At 36.6% G+C, this 13138-nt stretch overlaps 1 protein-coding gene across 1 annotated transcript in view; it reads left to right on the plus strand.

Moving 5' to 3' along the window:
- The window catches only part of ARFGAP3 (ADP-ribosylation factor GTPase activating protein 3), a 34121-nt gene extending 21943 nt beyond the window's left edge, over window positions 1-12178 (plus strand). The window contains exons 11-15 of the mRNA XM_009332806.1: window positions 3421-3558; window positions 4796-4919; window positions 5948-6038; window positions 9874-9995; window positions 10693-12178. Coding sequence (XP_009331081.1) covers window positions 3421-3558; window positions 4796-4919; window positions 5948-6038; window positions 9874-9995; window positions 10693-10710 — 493 coding nt within the window. The 3' untranslated portion in view covers window positions 10711-12178. The remainder of the gene's footprint in view (window positions 1-3420; window positions 3559-4795; window positions 4920-5947; window positions 6039-9873; window positions 9996-10692) is intronic.
- Window positions 12179-13138: the final 960 nt, after the last annotated feature.

Below are 13138 nucleotides of genomic sequence, written 5' to 3' on the forward strand. Positions count from 1 at the left end.
CAAGAAGGACGTCGAGGTGCTGGAGCGTGTCCAGAGGAGGGCAACGAAGCTGGTGAAGGGTCTGGAGAACAAGTCTTCTGAGGAGCGGCTGAGGGAACTGGGGTTGTTTAGTCTGGAGAAAAGGCTGAGGGGAGACCTTATCGCACTCTGCAGCTACCTGAAGGGAGGCTGTAGCGAGGTGGGTGTCGGTCTCTTCTCCCAAGTAACTAGCTATAGGACGAGAGGAAATGGCCTCAAGTTGCGCCAGGGGAGGTTTAGATTGGACGTGAGGAAAAATGTCTTTACTGAAAGAGTGGTTAAACATTGGAACCGGCTGCCCAGGGAAGTGGTTGAGTCACCATCCCTGGAGGTATTTAAAAGACGGGCAGATGAGGCGCTTAGGGACATGGTTTAGTGGGCATGGTGGTGTTGGGTTGATGGTTGGACTCGATGATCTTAGAGGTCTTTTCCAACCTTAACAATTCTATGAAACCGGTGTTGCTTTTAGAAACTGCCTTTATTGGATTGGTGTCACAGAAACATGAAAATTTGTGCCTAATTACTTGTAGACAGGCAAATAAAAACACAAATGCTTTTGTGTCATTACTTCATAGTGTAATCACTAGTGGCAGAAATGCAAATGTGGTACCAAGTAAACTGGCAGCAGTCTTGTAAAATAAAACGTATGATTTCAGTGCTTCTCTATTTGTTCCTTGAAAAGAACTGTTACTACTCCCAAATAATTCATAAGCCTACTAGCAGGCAAAGGATGAATTATGGAAGAGGCTTTTTAATGTGTTTTGGTTCAATAATTAGAAGATAAATTGTAATCTAGCTGTTCCTGGCTCTTGTTCTAGTTATAGCAATAGTAGAATCTAATTGGAGGTGGTATATAAATTCATTCCCTTTAAAGAAAGCATAAAGTCAGATTGTTGGACTTGGTAAGGTTTTTAAGGTGGTTATTATCCTTTATTCCAGGCTGTGACTTTGAAATAGAGGTAAAGTAATTTTAATATCATCTTAGTATATGCCCAAAAGCAAAATAATCATGCTGGATATTAGAGTGCTGGTAAGTATCTGTAAATTAACCAAGCTAAATGTCTCAAGGTTTAGATATATAATTGAAGCCTCTCAAAATCCTTGGATTTTAATTTTTCTTTTTGCTACAATTAATAAAATCTTTATTAACATAACAATGTAAAATTTTATTTTCTATTAAATGCAGTTTTTCTTTCTCCCTCTGCCCCACCCAAGTAGTGAAGAAGTATTTTGCAAAGTTACAAAAATCTGAAAGGGAAGGATGGAGAAAATAAGTAATTTTATTCAAACCAGCTCTTGTAGCCCCTGCCCCGTCCCGTGGTCTTGATGGCCATTGTGAGATTGGATAGCTTCCTATATGTGTATAGACACACCCCCCCCGCCTTGTTTGTTATTACACATCCATATGGAACTTTTAAAGATTGCTGTGGCTTCTTCATTAGGTGGGCAGGAATAAGAGCTTTGCTATGTAGTAGCTTCCTTGCAGATTGTATACTGTGCTTCTACACTCTGCTACCATAGGAACATATGACATAGAAGCTGAGAAGTCAGACCAAAAGAAAATGACCCCGCTTGTAGGAAAACATGTAGTGCCTTGCCATATTTCTAAGCTGATGTAAGGGACAGAGGCAGCTGAATGAAGACATTTGGAATACCACCTACTTTCTGCGTTCCTTTTATTTATATTACCTGTGATACTGCACTGAAAACAACCTAAGCTCACGGGAACCGTGAAATATTGAATTGGTATAGTGCTGTGCCCCAAAAAGTAGATTCTGTGATTTTCCTTTCTTTTCAACTTTTGTCTATGACTCTTACTTTGGGTTTTCCACCTGTATGCAAAAGGTGGAGGGGGTAAAAAGCCTCATTTAGCAGGAAAAAAATACCTTCAGGAATGTACTGTGTGTAACATCCAGTCTGTGGGTTGATACTGTGAAGATGAAGATTGCATTGCAGTGAGTCTCCTTTGCTCAGAGCGCTAAATGCACTTCCCCTTGTCTGTCAGGAGAGAAGGGGAGAGGCTCCAGCTTTTTGTAGAAGTTCATTCCAGATCTGTCTCTGCTACTGTACATGGGCAGAGATGGGAGACTTTGCTGCTGAAGGTGTCACATTTCTCATAAACTGCAAAAACAATGTCCTGACCATGACACAAACATGGAGAAAGTTTTTTTTTAAAGGTGCTTTTCACAAAATATAGGTGCAGACTTTAATGTCCTGTGCTTGTTCTATTGAATGATTCCATTCTGCTAGACTCCTGTCATTTTGATCATCTTACTCCCCAGCTGGTCGTATGCAAACTTTAAGAAAGTTTATTTAACCACAAAGGGAAATTTTTAATCTTTGGCATTTTAATAGGGTGGGGTTTTTTCCCAAGTATTTTCCATATAAGTTTAGATATGTGTAAATAATCAAAGGGGAAAAGGTCAAGATAAGGTATCACTGGAATTGACAAACATGCTTCATTTTTTTTTCCTTTTTCTTTCTGTTTGTGTTTTCCCTGCAGTTTTGATATGCAGGAGAAGATTGTCTTATTAAATTAAGACTCACTTTTAAGAAATACGTTATCTAGCATTGTTTTAATAAAACATGTTACAAAGGTCAGAGGTATTTAATACTAATACTTGTATTTAAAATATATATACAGAACCAGAGAACAAGGGCTTTCCTTACTGCTCTGAACTATGTTTTTTGATGCCTCGGAAAATGGGAGCAGATTCTCTGCTTGTGTAGCTTATGGATTGACTTGTATGGAACTGTGAGATTAGCTACTGTCAGCCCCTTAGTTAGAAAACTTTGTCCCGTGTGAAACCACAACACAATTGGATGCCATGGGTTAGGTGCTCTTGGATCTCTGGAGTGTTCAAAATGCCTTGAAAGTTGTGGTGGCTTTTTTCACAGCTGGTTTCTTAGTATAGAGTGTCAAGAGCACCAGGCCTTTATGAGCAGGCTACCTTACCTTGTAGGATCATCATGATGCCTTGCTCACAGGGTCGATCCTGAAGTTTTCTTAGCTCCTGAAGCTCTTAAACCAGTCAGGTATCTTGATAATGTTCTTCCCAGTGCTTTGTCTGACACTAAAGAAGAAATAATACTTTGAAGTACTGAGAACTTTGCTCTGCTGTATTTGATGGGATCAGATCTTTCAGGCAGTCCACTGCATATTCATGACCATGTCCAGCCTAAAGAAAGGCTGAACTTTTCATTTGGTTAAATTCGTGTGCAAAAAACCAACAATCCATTGGATTCAAAGCTTCTGACCAATGTTATAAAATCCAAATTATTCACTGACAACTACCATTGTGCTGAAAACCTACTTGCTAGTGACACTTACTAAAACAATATTTATTTAACAATATAAAGTTCCTACTTTTTCAAGACTTTTTTTTTCTTCTTTTATTTTAGGTACTATGATTCTTCAGATTCGAGGAGCAGCACTTTCTCTAAATGGGATGACAATACAGATTCTTTTTGGAAGAAAGAAAATAACAGTAGAGATGTTGATGTAATGTTAACTTCAAAAAGTACAGGATTTTCAGACAGGTATACAAAGAAAACGTAACTGATTTTTGTACGGCAAGGCCAAGCTTGTTAGTATGATTTGAGTCCGGGTCATAGTAGTGGGATTTTTTTCAGTCTAGAGGGAAAATTTGGCCATAACTTTAATCAGCAGTCAAGGGACTTCCTGGCTGAACTTCCTTTGTAAGCTGAATTTCCTGTTTAGTTATTTTACATTTTAAGCACTGTTTTGCGCAGTGCTGTAGAGTATATGTACTGGAGGTAATTTCCAAAGCATTTCAGCAAAAAAAGAAGTAGACAAAAGATGTGGAGAGAAACTCAAATATTTGTGTTGCCCTGAGAGCTACTTGCTTTCCCTGCTTTGTTTTATTGCCTAATGAACCAAGCGGAACCCAGTTACCAAATGAGTGAAACTGTAGGGTACTGAGCTTTCAGGATGAAGGTACTAAAGATACTTGCAAACAACAGGTCTGATTGTTGTGATGATAAAAAATGAATATATTTCTTTTCTGACAACTGTGTTTTTATCTTTGTAATCAAGTGGAAAATATAAGAATGTGGGGTTTTGTGTGCTTGGTTGGTGTTTTCTGCTTCTGTTCTTATTACCTGTATTTTCATTTACCTGTACAATGCAGTTTGTGCACTTCAGTACAACTTTTTTTTTTTAAACACAAACATGTTCTGTTGTTTCCTGAAGACTGGACCGGTGATGCATATTACACAAAATAGGGGTTCATGTCCCTAACGCTATCACTTCCTTCTTCGAGTACATTTTTCTCTTTTTTTTTTTTTTAAATAAAAAGCAAGCGTTGAGTATGTATGTTTGAGGTGGAAGGCAGTGACAGTTCAAAGGATGTTGAATCTTTTTGTACTATTAGTTTAAATCTGAATTTCACTGACATTGTGTTTTCGTTTTTTTGAGGTTTTGTAGAAATATTCTGTCCTTGTTGACATAATTTTGGCTTGCTTTTTAAATGAACTCTGAAAATAAAGATACAGGATTGATGAATTTGAAATACTATGTTTTCAACATCTTGTAAAACTGTCACTGGAATTTTATTTGCTGCTATATCAACTTAGTTATCTGAATTTCTTTATCCTGGGTTCATACTGATTTAATTTTTATTAAAAAAAAAAAAAATCACAGTTGTATTCTAGGCTTCACAAAACAAAGATGGTAGTGCTTCTTGTTTGATTTATTGCATTCTGCCATGATATAAATAAAAGTTACACTCACTAATGCAGTTTATTTTTCTTTTAGGCCTACATCTCGTCGTAAGCCTGAATATGAACCATCTTTAAACACAGATGAGGCACAAAAAAAATTTGGCAATGTAAAAGCAATTTCATCAGACATGTATTTTGGAAGGCAAGATCATGCTGATGTAAGTAGAAAACAGTGATAAATATTTTTGAATGTTAAATGTTCTTTGACTATAAACATGGTGTTCTTGTATAAAGAGAAGGCAATAAATAGTTAAAATTGGTAGAATTAGTAAGGTTATAGAATTATGTCCACTTGAATATTTGTTTGATAGAAATATACAAGTCTGTGATAACTGATAGTTTAGTATTTCCTTAGGAGTTGCCTTACCTCCAACATCATTCCTCTCTGATAGAAGTGGTAGACTATGATTCAGCAGTCTTCATTTTTGAAAGAATCAGCCTGATGCTGGGTGAAGGCTTACTTCTTTTGTTCTAAATACCCAAACTGATGCTAACAAACCATTGTTAAAACAGCTGTCCCCTCTGTGTTTGTTACATGGAAACTTTATTACTATTGTAAGGCTACGTAAGCAGATAAATGGTTCAACAAATAACATGTAATTGAATCAGCCTAGGAATAAAAACCAGATTGATATTGTGTTACATTTTGGAGGCAAGGCATCATTTAAATCTATTTTTAATGAAGAACTAACAATGTAAACAGTAATGTAAAAAAAAAATAATCAATGTATTACCGTTCCCAAGGAACTCAGAAAAAGTTGAATTTAAAGCATCAGGTGATTAGAAAGGTTAACATAGGCTAACTGCAGTACTTTTTCCTTACCCTACTCAACCACTGCATTTCACATTTTTTAGTTGTTATGTTTAATGGTTGTGTAGTTCATTCTCCTCTGCCTTTTCAGCAGAGGCTCCCCTTTTTTAGGGTAGCTAACAGTGAGTAGGCCTCTTGGTGTCGCAATGGTAAATGTCACTCTTCGATCAACTCAGAAATGAGTTGAGATGATGACAAACTCGCACCGTGTAAGTCATGTGAAAACTACGGTATGGGAACAGCTTTCAGAATGGTCAACTTCAGCTGGATTTGTATGTTCTAAAACTGTATCTGTACTCTCACGAATTATCTGACATGACCTCAAAAGATGACAGCATACTGTTACGATACTTTTTCTTCTCAATTCTTTTCTAGTATGAAGCAAGGGCTCGACTAGAAAGACTTTCTGGAAGCTCCTCTATAAGTTCAGCTGACTTGTTTGAAGATCAGAAAAAACAACCAGCAGGTACATACTGAACAGAGTGAGAAACTAGCATGCAGCAGGAAATGCTCTGGTACTCTGCTTCTAGTTCCACTATCAGCTAGCTGTTGCTGTATTCTGTAGGAAGTGTGCAAAGTGCCGTATGCATTAGTATTGCTAGTAGGTCAAACAAGCATAACAGGTGTAGTCATTATTGAAAACAAAAAAAAAATTTCAAGTTCTGTATTTTCAGTTCAGTAAGTTCAATATTTTATACTGTTTTTTTAATGTGACTTGTTGCAAATAATAGGCTGACTGTGTCGTAAATAATTTTTATCAAAGAAAAACTAATATTTGATTATAAAAACAAACGAGACAACACCTAAATTAACTGTCAGGTAGATTGTTTTATAAACTACCATAAGTAACCTATATTTATATATGTGAAAATAGATGTCATCATAATATTGAATCTAAGAGGAATCATTAATAAAACGTTAGTGGACTTGAAAGTCCCATGTAATCTGTTGCATGGCATATCCATTCATTGGGGTATCTGCTTCTAACACTGGTCTTGCCAAATTATTAAGGGAATTTTGCCATCGGTTTGTCTGTTTGAAAGATTTGTTGGAACACCTTACTCTGGAGAGTATAGTTCATCAAATTAGAAATGAAGAAGTATTAGATTAGACTGACTGAAAAGTAGCCCCTTAGGCTGTTGAAAATCTCTCATTCTTTCCAACACCCTTTTTGGGTAGTGCAATAATGTGCAATAGAAAAAGTAAGAAATACTGGAATATTTTACTGACCTGATCAGTTGGGTTTCAGTTCGTAACTTGTAAAGAAATGGAAAAAAAGAATTATTGAAGAACTCAAAATCTGTGAGTAATTACATGAATAGGCTGGAAAAGAAAACAGTATGCAGCATCTGATTTTACTTTGGAAAAGTTGGAAGAAAAAAAAGCCATGTGACTGTTCAGTTTTGATCCCCTGAAAGCAAGTTTTGAATACACTGGCTAGTAGAGAAATAACTCCTGTTACCAGTTACTTAAGCTGGATTTTAGTCAATTGGAATGTAAAAAAAAAAAACCAACAAACAATTAAGGAGGGGAGGAGACATAAAGCAGAAATCATGGTAAGTTACTTTAGCCACTTGAAAGAATATTTTCAACATGGTGTCATACTTGTGATTGAAAAAGGTGATGGGAGCATAAAGAAATAGTGTTTCTTTCTGAATTTGTAAACAATAATGTTTTCAATAATATATGGAATTGTGATAACATATTTTGTTATCTACCTATTGTTGAACAGTACTTTCTTCATCCTTTTACTTTTCTTACATACAAATTATTTTATATGGAATTAATTTTTCCTGTAATTTGTGGGGTTTTTACACAGTAATGAATAAGAGAATGAACTAGGAAAAGGTAAATATAAGTTAAAGATGGGGCAAATTGGCTGATATATGTATCTCTGTGTGTATATATGTGGATGAATGTGCCTTTCTATGTACATATACATATATATGTGATAAGATTCTCACCGTATTCTGAATAAGGGTACTTAAGGGCAATTATATAATGTTTACTATGAGTATGTGAATTGTGCACACATGATTATTCACCATTGACCACTTGGAAAGGTTCTTGGGGCTTGTGAGGGAATGCAGAGATTCCTAATACTGGAATGAAAAAATACCTGCCTGCAACTTGAGGTTAGTTACTCTCTGTGACTGGCATGTAACCCAACAGTAAATTGAAAGTTATATTAAAAAGACTAAACTTCTGCTAAATTTTGTGGGTTGTTAACTGCTCTAAAATAATAGTGAGGAAAAAAAAGCATCAGGAATTATTAGTTTGTATATTATAAACTCACACTATATTCAGTCAACAGCGTCTTCGTTTCCTGCATGTTTTTCTGTTACACCCCCCACCCCAAAGACTGTCTTTTGACAATGGCCCTTCTTGGAGAAATTCTACTGCACTGATAGCTTGTCTGGTGTTGAATTATTGCCAAGGCCATCATCAGTTCCATTAAAATAAAGGTTACGAGGAGACAGGAGGCTGGCAACAAAAATGCTGCTGTAATTCTGGGGTCCTTGCCAGAATAAAATGTCCTTTGAATCTAAAGTTGTTTTTATGAGCGCTGCTGAGATTTTAGGGTGGAACAGTTTTGGGATGCTTGCTTTTGTACAGAATGCTGTAGGAGCTATTTACCAAAAAGAGGGGGCTGCAAGAAAACGCTTCTACTTTGCGTTGTATCAGTCCTGTTGCTTATGAAAGATGGCATGTCAGATGGCTGACTCGTAGATGCTGCTTTTGAAGGAAACCACAAGAAAAGAAGTTGCTTTCCTGTCTCATTTACAAGAAGTTTTTCCTGCAACCATACATAACCAGAAAAAACAGAAAATTCATGTGGCTGAGAAGCCGTTAGAGCCTTTCTCAGGTTATTTATATCTGCAAGTTTTATTTCCGTGACTTTGACTTTAATAACAAAAATGCTGAAGCATTTGATAAATGGAACAGATCGTAAGGGAGTCAAAATTACAGTTCAGAAATAGGACCGTCTCAGTGACAGTGAATTTTTGAAAATAATCTATAAACAAGTGTGCCCGTGCGTTGTAGAAACAGCTACTAGCCGGCTTTAAAGAATGGGGTGGGAAGCTCTCTGAATGTGACTATGCATCTGCCGCTAGGAACCAGCCACTTAGCTTAGGCAAATCAGATTATCTACAGTAATGTCTGTCTTGGCCTGCTAACAAGGCAGGTGCCTTTAATTTCCCGTGAAGAGAGGAGCTGCAGGTTCTCTCTCTCCTCCTCCTCCTGCACCCCTGTTCAAAAAGAAAAAAAGGAGAAGAAAGGGTTGCCAGCGCGTAGCAGTGTTCTGTGTGGAGCTGCTGTCAAAAGGAGTTACAGTTGCGCGGGTTGTGGAGTCTGCGGCTGGACGAGTTTGTCTGAGGTTCAGTAACTGCTCACAAGTTACCAGATGTGTCCGGGCCCGTTACGACTATCAGTTGGCTACGTGTCTAAATTAAGGCTACAGATTGCAGTCTCCATTTTGAAAACGGTCTGTTTGGGGATGCTTCCTCTCAGAAGCCCCGTTTATTCCCAAGAGCATAGTTCTGTGATGCTGGTTTACTGCCATTTGCGCCTTTTACAGTATCAGGTATTTAATATTGAGGCGTGGCAGTAATTCTTTTTGCAAATGGGTGGGTGATTGTAATTGCTAGCGTGTTAATACTTACCGCGCCGTTAGTTTTGAAACATCTTTGATTTCTGTTATCTTTAGGCCTACACTTTTCATAATAGCAGTAGAGCTAACACTTCCTGGCCGAACTATATTGGCTTTAAGGAAGGCTGGATTGCCAGCTTTGTTTTGGAGTTTTAAAACTTACTTACCTTTACTATAATTTCTATAGAATTTTCCAAGCCTCAGATGTAGTAATGCAAAAAATGTGTGTATATACAGCATGCAAAGCATACCTACGCATGTACACAAATAGGGTTCATCCCTCCAGCCACCACTGAAGTGCATTCATCTTTAAATTGCAAGGTAATAACAGCTGGTTAGGATAGAAGACAAAGAACGTTGCAGCAGATTGAAAGTGCAGAATAAATCATACATCATCCAAACACTAATTGCTCAGCTGGGAATACAAAGTGTAGAAGATGACACTCTGGGTGGAATTATGAACAACTGAAAAAAATTAAAAGGAAGGTGCGTTTAAGAAATTGGAGATCTATGCCTAGTGTTTTTTACAGTGTCGATCAGACATGGGTATTTAGTGCCCCTAGTAGTATATTGTACTTCAGGGGGAAAAAAAGGCTGCTTTTAATATGAAATTCTGTTTTCTTCTTGTGTGTGTGTGTTCTCCTTTTAGGAAGCTACAATATTACCAATGTCTTGCCTTCAGCTCCTGATATAGCTCAGTTTAAACAAGGAGTGAAATCAGTGGCTGGAAAACTTTCTGTACTGGCTAATGGGGTCATGACATCTATACAGGTTAGTAAAAATATTGCAATATATTAACCATCAGTTGAAGTCTTTTTGTAGGGATTTAGTATCATGGATCCTGCCGTTGAATCATCTTTAGGGAGAAAATAACAAATTTGGTTTTGAGCTTTGTAGACCTCTCATGGTAGACGGTAGATCTTTATCTTTTTAAAAATATAACTATAGCTGATAGCTCACCTTCCTTAGAGTATCTTTTTTGCCTTTTCCCTTATACAGTTTATTTCTTTTCTTACAATTGAAACAAAAATTCCATCATGGAAGTTATTTGCTGTCACTTTATTTTTAAAGTAACAATAGTTCATAACTCAGAATAGAATAGTTTAGTTGGAAGGGACCTACAGCGATCATCTAGCCCAACTCTTGAATTAGCTCTTTAACTGACTTGACAGTAATACCTTTGATCCATGTTTGTGTACAAAATTAAGACATCCTGGTCCAATAGCGTAAAGCATGCTTCATGCTCCAGTTAGTTTGCATTTCCTATATGAGGTCAGTGGGAGCTCTCGGGTGTTTGAAAATCAGGCTCATTATCCTGGAGTTTAACCATAAACTCCAGTTCTTGGAAGCGCCGGTCAATTTTCTTTAAGTCTTTAAGAATTAAACTACTATTTATTTTACAAATGTAAGTAAAACTGATTTCTTTCAATGGAAAACACACTCATGTCTGTCTGTTTTACTTTTCTAGGATCGATATGGTTCATAACATCTTTTGTATCGACATAATTAAGTACACTAAAGAAGGATTTCTCTTCAGCTACACAAGTAATCACACTGCTGATTCGAATGAAGGTTGCCTTAAGACTGTTGATGTTTTTACTTGTTCCAGCATTTTTGTTTCCTAGTGCAGCTTTCTGGCTCAGCCTCTTCTTACTGCTATTTCATCTTTACAGAGCAGAAATCTTGTAGCAACTTGCTACATTGCATATGCTGCCTTTTTTTTCCTCCTTTACGGTCTTGTATTTCTTAGTGACCTTAATGTTAGATGTTGGAAGCTTTATTTTATTACTTGTTTTGGCTGTGAGGCAGGAAAGAGAAAGAAGGATGAACGCGTACATTGGAAATGGGACTTCCTAATAGAAGCCTCAGTGCAGTTGCATCCTTACTCACCAGTCATAACTTGTCTTCTGACTGTCTTACGAGCTGTGGAGAAGAAAATGTAAATTAAGCATATGCTGAGGTGGTATTTAGTGGACTGTAGCAAAATAGAGAATTAAGTTAAACCTGCGCTTATCAGGAAGTAGAAGCTCTTGCAGTTATAAATTGATGTGCATTAAAGTGATGGGGAATTAGTGTTTTAAAACAATATTCCTGCTAGAAAATTGTATGCTTAGATGTGAGGTATGGAGAAGACAAGACATGTGGTACATTGAATAGTGGATTTCATCTTGTCATGGGAACAATCTATTTATTCCTAGTTTTGAAAGTTACAAAAAATTGCAATATAGAATCCTTAAGTGCTTTTTGAAAATCTGTATTGTGTACAAATTGGAAGAAAAATTAAAATATATAAAGGACCTAATAGAGTAGTTAATTAAATGTTACAAATGTTTAGAACAATCTTAATGTTTTGATAAATTATGAAATATTGAATGAGGAAATGGTGGGGCTGTGTTTTAGACAGTCTAGAATTTATTGCTGATGACATCCTGTTTAAAAATGATTATGACCTTGAAGAAAAAAAACTCACAACCAAGAATGAGCTCAAGCTAATTCCGTTCTGTAACTTTATTTCTTAATTCAAATTTTTAAACTGCTGATACCTAATAAAAACAATTGATATAAACTCATTTTTTAATTAAATTTCTATGTGCAGACACTAGTCTCCAGCTTTCTAAATACTGCCATCTGTATTCTGTCTCTACAATTTCAATTAGGGAAACTAGCTTTTCTTATTAAATTGCTATAGTGATTTAGAAATCAAAACACAAAGGCTGGGCTGGAAAATAAGCTACTGTATTGAAATACTGTGTTGAAATACAGTTAGCAGTATAGCTGTATTTGGTTTTTAATTTTTAGCTGCGTTTTATATTTAACTCTTATTTCTGCTAACTTTCTCTTGTGGCTGTTGGGTTTAGATTTATTACTCAAAAAATGATCTTTCTTTTTTGAGAGTAGTACAAGATAAGCATTTGTTCTGCTTAACTGTAGAGCTTTACAATAAAAGACTTGCTTTGTTTTCTCCTTTCACACCCTATAGAGATGATTTTGCTAATATAACCAGAAAATGTACTGGTCGGGGCTTGCTTTGGTTTTCTCTAATTACAGGTAACGATTCTCAGTTTTCAAACTACTTTTTCAGTTAAGTCTACACACAGTAGTAAATTCATTACGAGTAAGAAGCGGTCTGATTTTCAGAGTTGCGATATACCAACAGCATCCAGTGACTTGCAGAAGACCTGCTTCTCTGATAACTAGGCTGCATATTTAGACATTTGTGGATGGATGCAGTTGCTTAAATTAAGACAGTGAAGTATAACAAAATGTAGTTCTGTCACCTCCCGTGGTTTCTCATATATGAAAATGTATGTGAGATCACGTACACTGAAATAATTGTGTGCATTTTTTATGCATCATTGCAATACAGAGAACCACAGATGCAAAATATGAAAAATTAGTATTTTCAGTACAAAGGAAGAAGTTCTAGCAGGAAACAACTATGGGGTTATCTTAAATGCCATAAAACATGTGCAACTCTCTAACAGATGTATAAACTTTTTCCTTTTTGCTGCAATCTGAAGATTACATCACAACGTTCTCTTACTGGTGAACGACAATTCAATATTTTCAGGAATATTGTGCAGTCCAACATAAATTGGATTTGTTGTTGCAGATTCTCTATGGCAACCTGTGTACTGCTAGTACGTTCTCTTGACATTGTCTTGACATAATGGCTGGATGAATAGCTCTTGACCCCCAGTACACGTATTTGTGTCTTTAATAAACCCATGAGCTGTCACTGCGTTTTATCAAATAGAGGTGGGGAGGGGTTGCCATGCAGACTGGAAGAGCCAGCTTTGACTCCCCTAGTCTCCTGGGACTTCAGGATGCCATGGCACCTCTGATCCTGCAGGATTTGACTGGACTGGGTCAAAGGGAGAAAAAGTCTAAACTTAAAATGAGGTTTGCATTCC

Source organism: Pygoscelis adeliae, unplaced genomic scaffold (assembly GCF_000699105.1).
Source record: "Pygoscelis adeliae isolate BGI_AS28 unplaced genomic scaffold, ASM69910v1 Scaffold38, whole genome shotgun sequence".
Classification (NCBI taxonomy): Eukaryota; Metazoa; Chordata; class Aves; order Sphenisciformes; family Spheniscidae; genus Pygoscelis; species Pygoscelis adeliae.